The 21,483-nt window shown below is 37.6% G+C and overlaps 1 protein-coding gene, 1 non-coding gene and 1 pseudogene across 4 annotated transcripts in view; 2 read left to right on the plus strand and 1 right to left on the minus strand.

Annotated features, from left to right (window-relative positions):
- LOC131149607 (ABC transporter G family member 31) overlaps positions 1-21,483 on the minus strand; it is an 83,009-nt gene that overhangs the window by 33,027 nt on the left and 28,499 nt on the right. For 2 of the 3 annotated variants that reach the window (XM_058100210.1, XM_058100212.1), the window contains 11 exons: positions 19,581-19,882; positions 19,233-19,514; positions 17,796-18,112; positions 17,547-17,707; positions 17,320-17,423; positions 17,000-17,156; positions 16,832-16,897; positions 16,571-16,698; positions 16,156-16,488; positions 15,769-16,059; positions 15,436-15,519 (listed from right to left, as the gene is read on the minus strand). In XM_058100210.1, coding sequence (XP_057956193.1) covers positions 15,436-15,519; positions 15,769-16,059; positions 16,156-16,488; positions 16,571-16,698; positions 16,832-16,897; positions 17,000-17,156; positions 17,320-17,423; positions 17,547-17,707; positions 17,796-18,112; positions 19,233-19,514; positions 19,581-19,882 — 2,225 coding nt within the window. Of the gene's footprint in view, positions 1-15,430; positions 15,520-15,768; positions 16,060-16,155; positions 16,489-16,570; positions 16,699-16,831; positions 16,898-16,999; positions 17,157-17,319; positions 17,424-17,546; positions 17,708-17,795; positions 18,113-19,232; positions 19,515-19,580; positions 19,883-21,483 lie in introns of all 3 variants that reach the window. The other variant, XM_058100211.1, reaches the window with a different exon arrangement.
- LOC131148815 (F-box protein At5g46170-like) lies at positions 3,351-4,179 on the plus strand (annotated as a pseudogene).
- On the plus strand, positions 7,504-7,601 carry LOC131150049 (small nucleolar RNA snoR109). The gene has a single exon (XR_009135435.1). It is a non-coding gene; the product is annotated as a small nucleolar RNA snoR109 (small nucleolar RNA).

Below are 21,483 nucleotides of genomic sequence, written 5' to 3' on the forward strand. Positions count from 1 at the left end.
TCTTCTCACAAAAGGATCAAATTGGAGCAAGTGGTCAGATTTTCCTAATCCTGCTGAATATTCTTTCCATCCAACTTTTGAGTCATTATCTGTGACAGCACGTAGGAAACATATTTTTGGGATTATATAGACTCCATCCCAACACTCACAAATTTGCAACTACACCAATGTCAAACAAGAAGAACAATCAAAACTAATCCGGGCAATCACAATCTATGTGAAGCACCACACAACCACGGACGAGGTGAACGACTCACCTACTGATATAACACTGCCCCTGCTCCATGAAACTCACAAAGAAGCCTTTACAAACACCGAACAAAAATTAACAGATTACTGCGAGTGCATGGTAAAAAAATTTGGATCTTTTAGCATAAAACATGCACAACAGCTTCAAAATATTGTCTAATGAAGGAATCAGAACATGGCAGAGAAAATAAATAAATAAATAAAATATTTTGAAAACTTTTTCACGCGCCAGCACGTGTGGTCAGCACTGCCGACAATTGGCCAGTGCATGGGGCCTTTTCTAGCAATGGAGTTTTGTGGTGATAGGCTTCGGAGGGATCTATTTTTTGGCTTTATGGTTGGTTTTGAGAAATAACGAAGGTGGAGGTGGATCTGAGAAGGGCAGCGACGAGAATGGGTTTCCGGCAACAGCTGATTATAATAGGATTTAGGTTCGATCATGCTCCAATACCATGTTGAGATTTTAATTAAAATGAATGACCTAACTTGAGGATAGGTCACTCCCTCTATTTATTATACAAATCAAATACATTCTAATGACAATAATACCCTTACTAACTCCGGCTAATTAACATACCAACACACTCAATAATAATAATAATAATAATAATAAAAGACATAAATAACCTCCAACAAATCTTTCTGGTCATTTAGAGATTTACTTCACCATTAACTCCAACAGCGCATTTTTAAGCTTTAGATGCCATTGTAGGATCCAAAATGTTCTCTTGGAATAGGGCTGCAAATGAACCAAGCTGCTCATGAGCAGCTCGGGAGCTCGATTCAACAAGGGCTCGTTCAGGGTCGTTTATTATCTAAATGAGCGAGTCCCAAGCCCAATTTTTAGATTCGGTTTATAAACAAGCCAAGTGTGAGCATAGCCAAGTTTGGCTCATGAGCGGCTTGATAATTGGCTCGAATGGGCTTGTTTATTAGGCTCGTTAAGGAGCTTGGTAATGAGCTCATTATAGGCTCGTTAAGTTGGCTCAATCCCAAGAGTCCAACACTAGCCCAATTGCCCAAGGAGAAAGGCACAAATGTCAGCCCAAAAAAAATACGTGGATGAAACTATTATCATTAGGCCATTTATAAAATTTCGGCTTGAGCATGAGCCCAAGCTCAAACCCGAATCAGCAAATGAGTCGAGCCCAAGCTTACTCTCGAGCTGAGCTCAAGCCCAACTTTCTAGGTTCAAACCGAGCCACATCCGAACCCGAGCCAAGCTCTGGCTCTACCGAGTTGAACTTGAGCATGCTGAAGCTCAACTCGACTCAGCTCAGCTCATTTGCAGCCAATCTTGGAATGACATTTAATGGGATTTCCATTCCTAGGAGTGGGAAGCCTTGCTGAAAAGAATATTTTTGTTTGGGTTCATATTGTAATATTCTTGGGATTGTAGTATGTCAACCTTGATTCAACATAAGAATCTTGGCATACATTTTAAGAATATTAACATAATACCCTCGACCTGTATCAAACAAAATACAAAAATAATCAAATTTTCAACAAAAACGTACAAAGAATACGAGTCTATCCTAAAAATTTCAACCATCATTAATGACCAAAAAAAGAAATCTAACGCATAAGAGGTTTAAAAATCAAACAAAATGTAATCCTATTAACCATAATAGTGAGGGCAATATGATGTCAAAAAAATATATGCACATGGCATGCACATTTAGTTAATTAGATTATAATAATACGATATGCTACATATAAACACTAGTATTATTACTTTCACTTTTTATTGCCTTCAATTTTTTTTAGTAAGAAATAAGTTTAATATATTAACCAAGCTGGTAAGCGGGAATTAAGCCTTACAACAGTTGCAAAAGCCTAAACATGCTTTAATAGAAGATAATCACGTGCTAAATATGGGACAACTTGAACTGCAGTTAACAAGATAGCATTCTGCTATAGCAGTTTAGCAGGTATCAGCGGCAGAAAAAGCTAAAAAACAGATTTTTGCAGAACGCTGCTATATATTCCATTACAGCAGATTAACAGATAACAGCAGCAGGCGAAGTCTTCATAAACCACTCTTCCCTCCCTTCAAAACTAACTTATTCCTAGCCATCCATGAGTGATATATAGTTGCAGCCCAAATAAGCTTCTGAATCTCCTCATCTTTGGAACAACCATGAAAGTTCAGTATTACACTAGCATTGTGATAAGCCAAATAAAACACTGAGCATTTGAAAAAACAAATGACTTCTAGTTTCAGTACAAAGGCCACATACTTTACAAACAGGATCAATATTGTTACCCCATTTAGCAATTCTATCCATAGTACTTAACCTGTTTTTTTTATTGCGAGCCAGGCCACAAATGCATGTCTGTGAATACAGTGCTTAGTACAAAGGATTTTAGCCCATGCAACGGTAGGATTTTTATCTCTTAAAGAAGTATTGGCAGTAGTTCTTCTAGGCAAATGCCAAGAATTCCCTCTTATTATTGAGGAAAGCATACCATCAATTGGGAAACCCAGCTCCACTAGAAAGTGCAACCAAAGTGCTATAAGAGACTAAAAGAGGACTATGTTTATGCCAATTATCATAGAAAACATGTGTTGACTGACCATTTCCAATCCTGAGCTTTATGTTAGGATATGCATAATCTCTTGCTTTTAAAATGTTTCTCCATGTCCAAGAACAACCAGGAGAGATTTTAGCTGCCCAAATATTTATTGACTTCTATTTTTAATATACAATAAATAATAAAATATTATTATAAAAATATAAAACTAGTATGCAATAATACTATATTATGAGTAGGGGTGTACAAAAATTACTGAAAACCGGACTAAAACAGAACCGTTTAACATTTCAGTACGGCTTTTCAGTTTCGGTTTTCCAATTTTAAAAAATCGATTTTCAGTTTCGGTTTCGATTATATAGGAAAACTGAACAGAAAAACCAAAAAACTGAATTATATATTTATCTAAAAAAATTTACCCAATTTATAGCTCTTAAAAATTATTAATTTTACAATCCTTAATTATTTATTAAATTATAATTTATGATAATATACACACATATTTAACTAAGGATACGGAAGGATTTTATACACAAGGGTGAGGGCTTTTGTCCCAGGTATTACCGATGAGGGACAAGGATCTCCTCCATCTTGGTAAGCACCATGGAAGAAATCTCCTCAGCAGCGAAATTCTTCTCCTCGCCTTTGTAAGAAATCTCACGGAGGTTTCACAGCCTTATTCCCCTAGGTCGAGCACGTCCTCTCGGCATTGACAACGTCATATTCGATGATGATGCAGCCTCTACAGCATTTGCCTCTGACAAGGCCCGTGTTGACCCCTTCTCAAACATATTTCGTCTCATTTTTGGCGGTATCGTTAAACCCCTCTAGGCACTCAGCCAATTCTTAGGTCCCAAGCGCTTGGGCTCCTTGTCGTCGATGCTTGCAGTGGGTGGTGGCGCTCACGGCGGTGACAATGAAGAACTGGATCAAGTCAGGGTGACCCACCTAGGTTTTGAAGAACTTCAACGAAATATGCTTCCTCCGGATAGAGCTTCCAAGTGGCGAATTGAGCATTGACGAAGGGGTTTTGTTGAAATGGAGGACTGAATTTGGATCAACACTTGTTAATTGCGTGATTCTGGGTGCGCCGTTGGTGATCAACACTGCAGCCGAAAAGGTAATCAAATGTTCAATGGGGCTCATGGGTTTTGCGGAAATGGTAGTGGGGATGATAATGGGAGTATACCTTAATCGTTTTACATGAATGGCGGTCTTAAAATGTGAGTTGCGTGGACTATAATCTCATTGATTGCTGCCTCCGGGAGGCATTACTTGCGACAGCCTATAATTTCCCTGAGATTAGAATTGGGTGAAATTTCTTTTGACAATGGCTTGATGCCCACGTTCCACATCGGTTGGCATGTACTTTGGGGGAGTCCTCTCCACTTATAAAAGCATGCCTCCTCTCCCTAATTCTTCACATGATTAACTTCCTGCTTGGCACTTTTTAATAAAAACCCATTCAAGAATTTAAAGTGGACCTTGAGTACTAGTATTATTGTGGTGAGATCTAGTTTGGTTTAAAACTGAAAACTGGATGGAAGAAACGGTTTTTTTTTAAACCAAACTGTTGGTTTACAGTTCGATAACTGGTTTCAATTTTAAGAACCAATATGTTTTGGTTTGGTGTTTGGTTTTGAGTAAAACCGAACCAAAAAAAAAATGATTACACCCCTAATTATGAGGAGCATTAATGTCCAAATAGCAAAAATAATGAAGATAATTTAGTTCCAAAAGAGAATTCCCATGTAACATTCCCATGGCTGAGCATGCGAATGGGATTCCCATCTTCTCTAGAATTCCTTGTTAAGATTTGATTAAAAAAGAATACCTAACTTGAAGATAGGTCTCTCCCTCTATTTATAGTACAAATTTAAATACATTCTAATGAGTATAAAACCCTTACTAACTCTCACTAATTAACATATTAACACACTTAATAATAATAATACTAAAAGACGTATATAACCTCCAACACTCCCCCTCAAGCTGGGGCATAAATGTTATAAGCTCCTAGCTTGTTACTAATGAATCTAACACGAGCAAACCCCAATGCTTTGGAAAACAAATCAGCAAGCTGCATGTCCAACTTCACATAAGCAGTTGTAATGAGCTTTTGCACAAGCTTCACCCAAACAAAGTGGCAATCAACTTCAATGTGCTTTGTCCTCTCATGAGACCGAGTTGGAAGCAATATGAAGAGCAGCTTGATTATCACACATCAACCTCATAGGCTGAGAATGCAAAAAACCTAATTCTTCCAACATGTTCTTCAACCAGACAAGTTCACAGATAGTGTGAGTCATAGCTCTATATTCTGATTTAGCACTTCACCTTGCCACCATAGTTTGTTTCTTACTTTTCTAAGAAACCAAATTACCACCAACTAAGATATAGTATCCGGTGGTGGATCTTCTATCGGGAGGCAATCCAGCCCAATCTGCATCTATACATCCATGGATATAAGTGTGCCCCTGATCACAATATAAAAGACCTCTCCTAGGTGCACCTTTGAGATATCTCAAGAAGCAAAATACTGAGTCCCAATGACTTGTCCTCAAAGAATCTAGAAATTGACTCACAACACTTGTTGCAAAGAAATATCCGGCCAAGTAACTATGCGATAGTTCAACTTTCCAACAAGTCTTCGGTATTGTCCAAGATTAGGTAGCAAATCACCCATATTTGGCATTAACTTGCCGTTAGAATCTATGGGTGTATCAACTGGTTTAGATCCCAAAAATCTAGTTTCATCTAACAGATCAAGAACATACTTCCTTTGTGACACAGCAATTCCGATACAAGATCTCGATACTTCTAAACCCGAGAAGTATTTCAATAGCTGTAGACACCCCATTTTTCCTGGGCCAAATATAACAAAGGCGTCATTATTACAACAAAAACACAACAAAAAACAAAAAACAAAAACAAAAAACACAAAAAAAGATACCAGAAAGCCTATAAAAGGCTATTGCTCACGCAAGCAGAAAGGGGGGCATTTTCACTGTTCATCTGTCACCCTCCTCTCTCCATCTTCGCCTCTCTCTCTCTCAACCTCCATTCGCAGCTCCCATCATCTCCATCTCCCACGCAACCCAGCACCTCCATTCACAGCTCCTGGCACCACCATCTCCACCGTAGCCACCATCTTCACGGCAAGCCTCCTCTTCTCCTTCTCACGCCCCCATTCTTCCAAATAACACCTCATCTCTCTGACCCTCTCGTCGAGCATCACCCATCTCCACCTACCTCGCTATCTCCCTCCCACAGATCGCCTTCACCATCCATCCGCGACCCTCACACTCCTGCAGATCCCGTTACCCAGCAGCCAGCTCCTCGCACGAAGTTCTCATCTCCCAGGCTCCATGGCAACCTCACCCTCTCTCACCGCACCACCATCTTCGGCCACACACCATTTCGTCGACCCTCTCCACCAGAACCAAGCATCTTGGCTACTCCACCGCCATCTTCACTATGAGACACACTCAGAGGCTCCTCACTCTGGCGCCATTTTCCTCACAGATCCATCTCTCCATCTCTCCCATAACTCCCATCTCCCCAGCCATTCTCCTATCCCAGCACACACGCACTATCGGCCACTCTCCATGGCAATAGCCACTTCCATCCCACCATCTTCACCACCAGTCCAGTGACCCATAGTTCGCTCATCATCTCCATCTATACACAGACTCATCCCCATCTTACAGCCTCCATACCATCCTCCGCAGGTCTCCACCTTCTCGGCCACATCCACCTCCACCTGCACTAGCCATAGCCACACCTGAGCCCAGCTGCAGAGAGAGCCTCACTATTATCCTCCATCATCATCTCCATCCATATCCGCCCCCAACAGCCATATTCGTCGGCTACTCACCAAAGCTTCCCGTTCTCCGGCCGTTGTAGCTTGCTAGTCAGGAAAACACCACTCCTCATTTTCCTCTAGAGGTCATCATGGTCACACCAGTTGCTAGAACTGCCACCCGAGCTCCCCTCTCGCAAACGGTTCCCATTGTCACTTCCACACCAGCATCTCCTTCGGTTCTCACAACACTCTTAGTGTGCTCTCCTTCTCCCCCTCTTACATTTCATAGGGTTTTCAATGGGGTTCTATTTCTTACAAAATGGTGGGTTGTATTTGCATGGCTGTAAGATATTCGTGAGAATGTCTAAATGAAGACACACACTGTTCACACACCATTACACACACTAACTTACTAACTTATATATTAACTCACATACTAACTCTTACTAACCCATTTATTTGCTTGCTTATGAACTCTTACTAACCCATTTATTTGCTTGCTTATTAACTCTTACTAACCCATTTATTTGCTTGCTTATTAACTCTTACTAACTCTTACTAACCCATTTATTTACTTGCTTACTAACTCTTACTAACTTGCATAATAACTCATACTAACTTGCATACTAACCCATTTATTTATTTGTACACTAACTCATACTAACTTGCATGCTAACATTTACTTACTTGTATACTATCTCAGTTACTTACGCGTATACTAACTCATTTACTAATTTGTGTACTAAATCATCTATTTACTTGTATACACATGCATGCACAAACTTACACACATTCATGCACACACTTCTATACACACTCTTGCACACACTTTTACCCACACATTAACACACCACAACATGGCTACATGTGCCGAGATTAGGGCGATCAATGCCCTTGATCTTGGCTCACTGAAACAGTTGTAGCTAAATTGACACTGAGAGGTCAATTGGGTGTTCGTCATGAGATTTTATGGTTTCCATTGGCGAGTCTGCCCCCAGAGCCTCTCACACTTTTATTTATCATTTTTTTTCTTTGTTTATATTTTTGCTTATGAATGTTCCGGTGCCGATTAATCGTCTCGTCGGCACCTGACATGATCGTAAGCTACATTAGCAGTGGCCACCTCCCCTACAACATCACAACACACAACCGCGAACATTTTCACAATGGACCCACTGGACCAATTTCAAACCGGTTTTCTTATTTTCTTTATTTATTTCATTTTTGTATCTTATTATTTATTTGCTCACATGGGTTTTAAAACCTCCCAGAAAAAGTTGAAAAATACCATTTGATATTTTGAAAAATTCTATGGAGTTTGTGAAGCAATTCTGGGAGCTATTTTTGTAAAAAATATTTTCTCAATTTTCTTCCCTATGATTGCAACAAAAGGGTATGAGCTTTTCAAACTTCGTGTACCCCAGTTCTGAGGGAATATGTACATATTGTATATCACATATTGTTCATTTATTTGCATTTTGAAAATTCACCAAGGGAGTAACATAAAAGGCTTTTTTGAATTAAGTTTGGGATAATTTTCGATTAATTAGGTACCATTCGTAGAACAAGGGCGTAGGGGGTGCTAATATCTTCCCCTCGCGTAACTGAACTCCCGATCCCTCCTTTGGTAACGCAGACCGATTCTACCCTTGATTGAGTAGTAATCAAGTGTTCTAACCGCACTAAAACGTTAGTGGCAACTCCATCACACTTTGTTTTCCACGAAAACAAAAATATTTTTAAAACGCACCTTGTCCAGTTCACGTTCGGAAACGTCGCGACAACAATCACAAATTTTTGGTCTGAAACTTAGCCTGTAAAAAAAGTTTAAGACTCTGAATACCTTTATCATCATCACTTGTAATAACAATATCATCAACATAAACAAAAAGAAGGATACTACCCAATGAAGAATGACGATAAAACAAGGAATGATCCACAGCACACCGTCGAAGACCAAACTCTCAAGTACTACGGCACTGAAACAACCAAACCATGCTCTACCTCTAGGAGACTATTTTAAACCATATAAAGCCTTCTTGAGCCGACATACTAAGCCTAACTTCCCCTGAGCAACAAACCCAAGTGTTTGCTTCATATATACCTCTTCCTCAATGTCACCATGCAAAAAGGCATTTTTTACATCTAACTAATGCAAAGGCCAATGACAAGTAGTAGCCAAAGAGATGAATAGACGTACTAATGTAAATTTGGCAACTGGAGAAAAAGTATAAGAATAATCCAAACCATACACCTAAGTGTATCCCTTAGCAACAAGACGAGCCACAAAACCATCAGGATTGACTTTCATAGGGTAAACCCAGCGACAACCAACTATAGACTTGTCAAGAGGAAGAGGTACCAAGTCCCACATACCCTTGTCATGTAAAGCATTCATCTCTTCAACCATAACATCCCTCCATCCTGAATGGGCTAAGGCTTCTGAAACAGATTTAGGAAGGGTAATGGATGATAGAGTAGTGACAAAACAATAATAGGAGGGTGATAAGGAGTAATAAGAAACATAGTTGGAAATGGGATGTTGAGTACATGTGCGTTTACCTTTCCGAAAAGCAATAAGAGGATCAACATCTTGAGAAGTATTATCATCAGACAAGGAAACCAAAGGCATCGTAGTAGAACTACATCGAGACTCAGGTGGTCGGTTGGACAAGGATAGAAACGTAGAAGCTGGAAGATTAGGCAAAGGAAGAGACTCATTGAGCTAAGAAGCACTCAGTGACTGGGTGTAGTAAGGTGTAGACTCAAAGAAAGTAACATAGGCAAAAACAAAGAAGCGATGCAACACAGGACTATAACAATGATCCCCTTTTGAGTATATAAGTAGCCTAGAAAGACACATTTTATAGCACGAGGATCCAACTTATCCATCCCAGAAGTTAGTTGATGAACAAAGGGCACACACTCAAATATACAAGGAGGAAGAGAAAACAAAGGTGAATTAGGAAAGAGAATGGAATACGGAATTTTACCAATAAAAACAAAGGATGGCATTCTTTTGATCGGATAACAAGCAATAAGTACAGCATCACTCCAAAACACTTTAGGTACATGCATTTAATAAAGTAAAGTGTGAGTGATTTCAAGAAGATGTCTATTTTTTTGCTCTGCAACCCCATTTTGTTTAGGAGTTCGGGCACAGGATGATAGTCAAATAAGTAGTGAATTGTGCATTGAAAAACTCTTTAACACTACCACTTCGAAGTATTCGAACTAGCAAACCAAATTGAGTCTTTATTCCATAACAAAAGGCAAAAAATACATGAAATAACTCAAAACAATCTTTTATTAAATATAACCAAGTTATTCTTGAATAATCATCTAAAAAGGTTACAAAGTACTAGAAACCCAACTTGGAAACGACCCTACTAGGACCCTATACATCTGAATGAACTAAAATAAAAGGGCTTGCAGCCCATTTATTGACCCGAGAAGCAAAAGAATCACGATGGTCTTTCCCAACTGACAAGACTCACAACCAAGACTAGACACAGAACTCAAACTAGGAACAAGACATTTTAACTTTTCCAATGAAGGATGACCCAAGCAACAATGAATTTGGAAATGTGTGGCAGCAGTTTTGCAGGAGGTAGAAGGAGATAGCGGCTCAAAGTGATAAAGTCCACCAGCTTCACGCCATTTGCCAATCGTCTTCATTGTCTTCAAATCCTGAATAACCGCAGAATTAGGGAAGAATATCACTAAACAATTCACAGATTTAGTAATTTTGCTAATGAATATAAGATTGAAAGGAAATTTGAGAATATATAAAACCATAGGAAGCGAAATAGAAGAAGGGGGATTTACAGCCCCAATTCCCTTGACTACAGTAGTGGATACATCAACAAAAGTAACTCAAGGTAAATTTTCAGGATATTGAGGAGTGGAGAAAAAGCTAGGTATACCTGTGATATGATCAGTGGCAACGAAGTCTATGACCCAAAGACTAGGACGAGAAGTACTAGATGACAGGCATACTACGTGCTTATCGGATTGGGCAAAAGAGGCAATAGGAAGAGAAGCTTGTTGTAACACTTGATACAGCTGGAACTTGGAATACTCTTTCCTCTAACATAGAGACAGTACATTGCCCCCAACTCGACCCCAAAGGTAAGGAGTCAGTGGTGGCTGCGTTGGCTACCCCCAAAGGTGTGAAGTCAATGGTGGCTGCATTGGCAACATGTGAAGGTCTTCCTTGAATATCCCAACACTGCTCAATACCATGATTATTCCGTCCACAATGAGTGCACTTGTGAGGAGGAGCAACTTTGCCTCGTCCGTCTCTACAATTGCGACTACTTGAACCACCGCGATAACTTTTGCAGTTGTTTGGTAGAGAACTAGAATCACTCTGGGTAGCAAAGGCTATCCTCTTAGATCCAGATGAATAGGAGAATGCATGCTAAAGGAAGCATGAAGGACATGAGAACAAACATCAACAAAGGATGGCAGCTCAGCACTATTAAGTATCTGGGACCAACCTGCCTCAAACTCATATCTCAAGCCTACTAGAACACGAATAACTATCATATGCCCCCTTTGCTTCTGCATCTCATGAACGTTGGCAATTATAGGTTGCACGACGTTAAGTGTTCGGGGGTGCTGATTGTGGGAATATGGTTGGTTTTGTGATTTAGTATGAGATGCCGGTGAATTAGGGAAAAACAACCTCGAAGAAAGTGTTTTCCGGCGACGGCTGAGGGAAATAAGGTTTAGATAGGATCATGCTCTGATACCATGTTAAGATTTGATTAAAAAAATGACCTAACTTTAAGATAGGTCTCTCCCTCTATTTATAATACAATTTAAATACATTCTAATGACTATAATACCCTTACTAACTCTCATTAATTAACATACTAACACACTCAATTATAGTAATACTAAAAGACATATATAACCTCTAGCATTCCTTGTGACCAGATCATACTTAGCGAGTTCTTTGTGTATATCATAGGCATAGGCATAGGCATAATAGGGTCTTTATGATTATCTAGGACTTTAATGATTTAAATATTTTACAAATATGTACTAGACTAATTTTAGGAATTTGATATTATTTCCTAGAGATTGTTTCCTTATGGATCTGTTTGGATCAATGATTTTGTTTGGGGAAAGGAAAGGAAAGGAAAATAAGAAGGAAATTCATTTTCCATTCTTTTTCTCTCAATATCAAAGACAAATAAAAATATTTTTTTCATGACTAAAATTAAGAAAAATTAAACTTGAATGGTGTGTAAGATCAAATTTTTATTCATTGATTTGGTATATTTTTTATTTTCTTTCTCACTTTCCTTGATAACCAAACATGAAAAAGTGGATTCCTTTGTGTTTTTCTTTCCTTTCCCCATCGTTTTCCAAGTTCTAAACAGGGGCTATAGGATTTGATATTAGTTCTTTTGTCAGCATTAGCACCAAAAGGGATTTTAAGTATGATGAATTCTTAATGAATTTAAGATGCCACAGCTAAAGGAATGCAACTTCCCCCTCTATGAGACATTAAACATGTCATTGATTTTGGTCCCAGTCACAGTTACCAAAATAAATTTCCCACATTATAGGTTTGAACCTTAGGGAGCGTGCTGAAATGATTAGACAAATAAGGACTGTTAAATCAAGGGAAATATTAACTCTAGGCTTTAGTCCTTGTGCTGTCCCAACACTATTTCGACTCTGAAAAAGGATCTCATGGAGAGTGTGCATTGAAAGTTAGTTCAACAACAAAATCAAAGTGTAGTATAGGTGGCAATATGTTAGATCAGCTAACGTGTTATAAAATCTATTTGAAATTGGATCTATGCAGTATTGCAGTGGCCATGACAAAATTAGGACACAATCTGGGAATGAGTGGAAAGATGGATCATGACAGAACTACTTTGTCCTTTTCTAGGTAAGTTCCTTGTTGTCTACTTTGATGACATCTTGATCTGGAGTCAGTCTAGACAGGAACACAGTTTTCATTACTCAAGCCTAAGGTCTTAATTTTGACTTCAACTAAAATTTCAAGGCTTCAAAAGAAGCACAGAAATTTCTATCTCTATGTCCGTTTCGATTTCAGTTTTAAAAAATGATGGAAGTATGCAGTAAAGCATGGAATTCTTTTATGAAACTTCAGGAACTAAGTAGGCATGGTAATGCAAGATTTAGAACTAAAAATATTATAAATAAAGTACATGAAGGACAAAGTATGCGGTGTGTAAGGTACAATAAACATAGTAATGATGACATACAACACATTCAATTAATATATGAAATTCATGAATCAGTTATTATTATAATATAAAATGTAGATATCTCGGCATAAATAGTCAAACAAAATATTGTAGCCAATATCTAAGTTTAATCTTTCATACAATTTCAAATGTCAGAAAGCTATTGATAACCTTTCGTAATAATCTCCAGTTTCCCATTTTGATAAGAAAGGAAGATGAATTAAGAAGAATCTCAATGAGTTTTAAATCCCAATATTGAATTTCAACAAAATTTCATTCTGTAGTTAAAATTTGACAAATTTCACAAAAATCTCAAGATTTCGATAAATTTTGGGTGATTTATGAAACTTTCGACAGGAAATTTTGTAAAAATGGAAACTGATTGTCATCTCTATTTCAAGGGTGGTGGAAAGTAGTAATCTCAACAAAAATTTCAACGATTTCGGGGAAAAATTAAGATCGTGCATAAGATGCATGCTAACCTTAAGCAATGTTCCTTTCTTCAAATTCATGTCACTTTCTTAGGGTATTGACTGTCATTGCAAGCCATTTGAGCTTATCCTAAGAAGGTGAGAGCCATATTGGAATGGTCAGAGCCCCAAATCCATTTCTATCGTGGTGGTTCTCATGGGCTAGCCACCATTTACACACGGTCAATTAAGGACAATTAGGAACTTTTTAGCACCATCATGGCTCCCAACACTGATTGTTTGAGGAAAGGGAAGATATATTGATCTACAACTGCTGCAAGAGCTTTCAAGATAAGAGCTTTCAAGGAGATAAAGCTCAAGATGCCAAAGGCATGTGTTTCATCACATGGAGACTTCTCTAAAATCATTGAGGTTGTATGTCATGCATCTAGAATAAGTATTGAGCATTAAATCAAGAGGGACACCCTTTAGCCTAGATTAGCAAGAAACCCAATGATACATAATTGAAGTATACCATATATGACAAAGAGTTCTATGTTGTGGTGTGGACACATAGGCATTGGATTGTCTGGCCACAGAAGGAGTTCGTGATAATTTGATCACCTAGCACTTTACTATCTACACTCCCAAATGAATCTTAGTGCTAGGTATGCCACATGGGTACTCTTTTGTTTTTAGGCATCGCATGGTTATTGAGAGTATGCCCGCTAATGCTCCTGGCCAAGTTGTAACACTTTTACACTCAATGAGTGCTCACTAGTAGGCTTTGAGCATATAAAGGATGACTACTTTTTTGTCCCGACTTTGGAATCATTTTCAAAGAGGTACAAGATGATAATCATCATGGTGATATCGATTTTGCGGTTTGGGAAGCTTATTATTTAGAGGGACTAGATTATATATTCCTCTCGCATCCTTATGTGACTTTTTGGTTTGGTTGCCACTTTTCTAGTTGGAGATAGGTTATATTGTCCCTCCTTAAAGAAAGATGTTGCTTGGATTCTGTCTTGATGTCTTGCCTGCCAATTAATCAAGGCTAAGAACAGTGGTTTGTATACTCTTCTTGCCCTTCCTTAAACACCTTTGAAGGGCATGGACTTTATTCCACGGTTGCCTAAAACTGTTAGGGGTCATGGTTCCATTCTTTGCTGGTCCATCACACATAGCTAAGCTCTTCTTTCGTGAAAATGTTTGGCTCCATAGATCACCCATGTCAATAGTCTCTGATAGGGATGTAAAATTTTGTTAGCTATTTTGGAAGATCTAATGGAAATTTTTTGGCCCCAAGCTAAAGTTTTCAGCCACTTTCCATCCTTAGATTGATGACTATACTGAGGTGAACAATTGTAGTTTATGTGACTTACTTTGGTGCATAGTAGGGGATAAGCCTGGGACCTTACCTACTGCAGATTTTGCATTTAATAATTCAATGTGGAAAGTATCCTTCTGAAATTGTCCATGGTTATTCCCCTCGCCAACTTGTTGACCTTAATTGTTCTTATAATTCTCAAAGAACTTTACCTCCATTTAGAGATCATTTTATTAGTCTTGGCTGTCATTAGGAAGGTAAATTAACCCATTTTCACACTCTCACCTATAAACTTCCAAACCAACAAGGATATTGGGGGAAGGAGTTCCTTGAAATTCAGAATTTACCATAATAAGTTGAAGCCACCATAAGGCCAAAAGGACAAAAAACAGCAAAAAAACAAGATTATTTCCACGAATTTGATAGAAAACATGACCCTCTTTGATGTGTGCTTAAGTTCCACATATTATGGGTCAGTGATCTAATTGTGGGTATTAAGGTCATCTAACATAAATTCTTTTACGCACATCCCTACATAATTACCATAAGAAAATCATAATCTAAGCTCCCATACTATATGCTGTAATCTCTACTTTCCTCTGCTGTTTCTTCTGTATCCATCTATGATTCTCCACACCATTATGCTCCATCTTAGGATTACAGAGTATCCCCTCCCAAACAAAAAAAAAATAACAACAACAGACATGTTTTCCTACATGACCATGCTCTGCACTTGGCTTGTCAAAAATTCTAAGATAATGTACCAATACTGCAAAGCAACATTTGTAGCCTCAAGAAGTATTAAGAAAGGCTTGCAAGAGTGAACAAAGAATTCAGAATTAAAATGTAATAACAAATTTATACATACCCTACCTGAAAATAGTTTATCATAATCTGTGAGTGCTCCCCAAGCTTCCCTCCATATATTACTCGTCCACCACGTTTCATTAGAAGCAGCTGCTCAGTAAAACCTCAGAGTAATTAGCACGTGTCATATATAGGATTCCAACTAGTTCAGGACTTAAAGGTAAAATCACAAAGCATGTTTTTTTTTCTTTTTCTTAGGGGTTATGTTCCAACTAAAACACAATGCCTCTATGGAAAGATGGCCTAGTAATATCACCCCTCAACAAGGAGATCATGCTCGAGCAAAGGGGAACTCAACTGTCATAGCAGAAAGAGACATGCAACCAAGATTTAACTTACCTCATCAAAGGCTTCAAATATATCAATACTTGGTTGATGTATGGTACAAACAACTGTTCTTCCTGTGTCAACAGTATTACGAACAGTTCGCATCACAATGGCTGCCGCTCGTGCATCAAGTCCTGACGTAGGTTCATCCATAAAAATAATGGACGGATTTGCAACAAGCTCAACTGCAATAGTTAAACGTTTTCTCTGCTCTGTTGATAAGCCACTACTACCAGGCAAACCAACTAAAGCATGCCTTAGACCATCAAGTTCTACCAATCTCATTACTTCTTCAACAAACTCCTGCAATGTGTGAATAAATCATGTGAAAAAAATAATGTCAATCAGCTCAAAAGAAGAATATACATAATAATATGAAAGTGTAATGCAGCAACTAACATGCTTTTGTTCTTTGCTGACTTCTTTGGAAAGGCGAAGAGAAGAAGAGAACTGAAGAGACTCCTCAACTGTTACTTGAGGAGAATGTATATCATTTTGTTCAACATAACCTGAAATTCTGGCAAAAGTGCTTTGCTCTTTCTGGTGACCAGATATCCTAATATCCCCTTCTATGTACCCACGAGTTTTCCGACCAGCAAGTACATCCATTAAAGTGGTCTTTCCAGCTCCACTACAGCCAACTAATGCCGTAAGAACACCAGGAGAGAAAATTCCACTCACATTTGACAAGAGCTGCAGCTTCTTTTCAGGTATACCTTTCAAACTCATTTCCTACAAAACAAATAAAAATGCTGTTTTACATCAGTTAAAACAGTCAAAACTAAAGGGAACCACAACTGATTGACGCACATACCTTTGGCAGATCAACAAAGTAATTGACATTATGGAATGTCATTATCACTGGTTGAAATGGGAGAATCATTCCCTTCTTACTTTGATCTGTAGCAGATTTTGGGTTCTCTTCAGACCCTTGACCTCCAACTGCATAATAAAACAACATTTTATGTGATATACACATTCTCTACTACATTGTTTGAAAAAATTACAAACCACCAGAAGAAGCATAGCCAATAAAAAAAAAAAATCAATGACTGCAAAAGGATGGATAACTGACCACTGTTCCCGACAGAATTCTCATCTGTGCCATCCAGTGGAATCACTGTCCGGGCTCTTCTAATAGCTGTGAGCAGATGAGAATGAATTGGAAATTGATTATATACAGACAAACTGACAACAGATGGAAATAAAAAGCATGGCATGAGGCTTTAGAGTTTAGACTTACGATTGAGGAAAGCCAAGGCCAAAGTCACCATGTTATTGAAAAGCATAGCATAAAGAAATAAAACACCAACACCGAGCCAGTACCAATAACCGCTACTGGGTAAACTATGCGAATTGAGAATGTTGTACCCAACTGTATTGTTCCCAACAGATGATTTCTGCAAATAGAGAGTTTTCCAAACCAGTAAGACTTAATAAAAGGTCATCTACAATTTATGGCACTGATGATATATACTGATGACTTCGCCAAGGGTATGCAACTTATTATTATAAAGAAACAGAGATCTGACACAAATATGTCCTTTAGCCCCTAGAACACACCTCCATCCACCTTGTAGCAGAAAATTCATTAACAGAGATTGCACGCTGCCCATATGATAGTGGGGACAACCAAAAACCCCATACCCACCATGGCTTAATCATTGCTGAAATAAGAAAAAATAAAATTACTGAAATTAACCATGGTGTCATCATTGCTCAAAAGGAAAAATAGTTGACTAAAGAAATCTAATTGCATTTATATCGAACGAAAAATTACTAGAGCCTACCTTTCGGAAGGATAAATCCACCAAGCAAGAATATAACTATCAGCGCAGCAGCTCCAAATGTATTGGCAACAATCATATCCCGTGCAATAGCAGCCATCATCCGGAAGAGTCCCAGGGCCATTTGGTGCACTGAAAAGAGTAATAGCATGAAACGGAAAAACCTGAAATAACAAAAAGAAATAGATGAGATGAAAGACAGTGCCACAGAGGAAAAAATCGTTTTCAAGCAGAAGGGTGACATGAGAATACCTCCCATAACTGGGGGCAAAGCCAACAGTGTAGTATACAACACAAGACCATACAACAGATTCAATGACGGAGTAGGGAACACGTAGAATCCAACTAGAGATAGACCACGCCCATGCAGGATAAAAGAAATTATCCCTTTGCTTGTAAAAAACTGGCAGTCGAAATATCATAAGAGGTAGCTCGGACAATCCATTAAACATCATGTGCACCAAACCGAAAAACAGGCAAGAAAGATAGAGGTTGCCATTTATCTCATCTGTGGGGTGTAGTCTTGTTCTCAAAAACATTGTGCATGTGACAAATCCAACAAATGCAACCTTAATAGAAACAGTAAAGATTTAAATAAATCAAGTAAGAACTATACAAAAAATATGTATTTAAATAGGTATGCAAAATATTCAATAGATGCCTCCTCAACTGTTGCAAAATATATATTTTTTATGCAAATGTAAAACTAACATATGAAGTAACAACAAGAAACCACTTATAGTTGTTTTAGGAGAAAGACAAAGTGAAACCCATCATATATGTAGATTTGAGAGCATCAGATAAATGTAATGACAATGTAAGGAAAAAGCTGGCTATGAGAATAAGCAGATGTAGGACTTGTCCAAACCTTCAAATTAAACCACAGAAACACTCCCTCTCTCTAAGCATGGAGGTAAGAGCGTTGTGCATTAGGGTGCTAGTGTGCTACATAATTTACCTTACACATCTTTGTGGAAGCACCAAATCGTTGGTTGCCATTCTTATAATAATGTTCAACACTGATTTCATATCTCATATAGTCTCTGTTTTTTATAGAGTTACTTGTGACTGATTGTACAAATTGAAAACATTTCCATGTTTCCCCCTCCCCTTGTATCCTCCAAAGGACCTTGTTATATTTATTTTCTTTTCCAAAACCGAGTAACAGTGAGCTTTAGTTGCAGTGGTTCAAAAAGCAACCCTTCAACAATGTTGGTTTTTCTAACAGAATTAAAAAGATACTAACACATTCAATTATGTTTGAACTTTGTACACAACAGAAAGAAATCAATTTTGTGACAAGAGAATCACGTGCTAACTTATTTTAATTAAGCAAACAGTTTAATTCAATACTGCATTTCTGACACAACGAGAGTATTGAATTAGTTGCCATGAAATTTAATTAAAAAAAAATTATAATATTAAAAATAAATAAATAGAATATTACAAATGTACACTTATAAAGAGTAATACTACAAAAAAAAAAAAAAAAGACTACAATAAATTAATATTATAAAGAGAAGCACAACAAGAAGAAAAGTAAAATCCATGTGACACAGTAATACTACAAATGTACAATTAATCAGTTACCATGGAAGCTGAGAAGATACCTCTACAAAATACATAATCTTTTAAAATCCTAAATTTAAAAGAAAATTTAAGAAACATTAATGGGCGAGTTAGCCATACCTGGCATGTCCTAAAAATATAAAGAAAATGATGCCTGCTGATCAACAGCAGTTCTCTTGCAAAGCATGCCCCAAAAATCTCCCTTTTTGATATAGCAAAATTCGTCTTAAACAAGGCAAAAGGATGACTCTTAGATTTATCAAATGGATCAGAAAGAACAGACTCCACTGATCTTCCATATTTAGAATTTTTGAATGCTTCTGAAATTCTTGAAACTGGAAGGAAAACATATGGTTTTGAAGGATCAGCCCAGTACTGCGGTTGATCTTTTATGGAAGTCACCTGATAATTCAATAAGTTAAGGAGGACCTTAGAAAACATGAAAATATCCCCAATAAAATAAATTACCTCTTGAAGAAAATCTGCAACCCCCTTACGAGGAGGCAACCGGAACCCTAGTGACTCAAAAAATTTTAACACTTCTTCTCGAGGGCCGTGATACACAACGTGTCCTTCTGATAACAGCACCAAATCATCAAACAGATCAAAAGTCTCTGGTGCAGGCTGAAGAAGAGCCATTAATACAGTTCCCTCCATTAGGTGAACAAAATTCCGTATGCATTTCACAATTTGGTACGTCGTGGAGCTATCAAGTCCAGTAGATATTTCATCCATGAAAAGTGTTTTCCTTGGTCCAACAATCATTTCTCCTATACTTGGACAAGACCAACAATAGTCAATATTTGATGTAATATCATAACAGAACCAATCTAAACTTATTGAATAATACCATCTATGCAAGATGAACATCAGCAAAACTCAAAATCCATCCAAAACCTATAAATCAACTAAACACAAGCACCTGTGTCTTAGTCTACTCTTTATTTCTTGCTAGAATACCACTTCACCTAAAAGCTTAAGCTGTTACGTTGTGGGCCAACAATGTATATGAAGCTTTAACACTCCCTGCACGTGCAGCCAATAGCACATGGAGAGATAAACACACAATAAATAACACCAATTACAAGGAATATAATAATTTTTTAAACACCACACAATAAACGCACGCAACAAGACTAGAACCCATGACCTCATGGCATCCTGATAGCACGTAGAGAGATAAACACACAATAAATAACACCCACTACAAGAAATATAATAATTTTTAAACACCACAGGATAAACATAGGCAACAAGACTAGAACCCGTGACCTCCTGATAACCAACTCCGATACCATGTTAGAGACCACTTTACCTAAAAATTTAAACTGTTAGGTTGTGGACCAACAATGCATATCAAGCTTTAACATTTTTCAACAAAATTGCACCCCATATTTTTGTTTTACTCTTAACTTCCCAACAGCCCCACCGCACATCAATCAAGCAGAAACATGATGAGTATCTTCAAAGGGAGCAAAGTCCCAAATGTCCACTATGGAAAACACCACCTGTTGTAAACTAAGCTAGAAAGAGAACTCATGGATAACATAAGGGCATATGCATATGAAATTCAAACTCAATTGGATTACCACTCTACCTTAAAAAAATCATCATAGATTGAATAATCTATGGTATCAATAATCAACTGGTCATGTTGATTTAAATAGGTAACTCATGAGCATATAAACCATTAGGTCATGGGCCAAAAATGTATATCAAGCCTCTACACAAAAGAGCGGTCAAACATGTACGAAGCAGAGATACAACCTGCAGGAATTACAGCAGATAAATATGACCCTCGTGGTCCATGGAATATTATCTAATGAAAAAAATAAAAATTAAAAAAATAATCCAAAACTGTATAAAAATAAATCATATGAAAAACATGCAGTGCATTTTAAGTTCTACAAGATCCCACATAGATTTGGCCAACCTAAGTTGTCAATACAATGATAATTTAGTCACTAAAATTTATTCCTTTTTGGACAAATACTTTCATCCTTCGTTCTTTTGGTATAGCTGTACTGCCTGAGCAATTTTCCCAATAAGAGCAATCATATTGATTTGTAATCATTTTGGAAGAGCATCCAAATAAGCCCTTCTTTTTTTGACTAAATTTCAGGTCCCCAAGAAGATTTGAGAAAACACTGGCATATTCACTCATGAAACTTACAACTGAAAATACACGAGGAACAGAATAAATTCAAAAAAAACAGATACACTTTGATAAAGGCCATATCATAATAAATTCAAGAAAAACAGATACACTTTGATAAAGGCCATATCATACTTTCATTGTACATCACATTCATATATTGCACATTGCTTTCATATTCCATGCATAACATTCTACAAATTACAATGTTGGTCT

This window comes from Malania oleifera, chromosome 2, assembly GCF_029873635.1.
Source record: "Malania oleifera isolate guangnan ecotype guangnan chromosome 2, ASM2987363v1, whole genome shotgun sequence".
Taxonomy (NCBI): Eukaryota; Viridiplantae; Streptophyta; class Magnoliopsida; order Santalales; family Ximeniaceae; genus Malania; species Malania oleifera.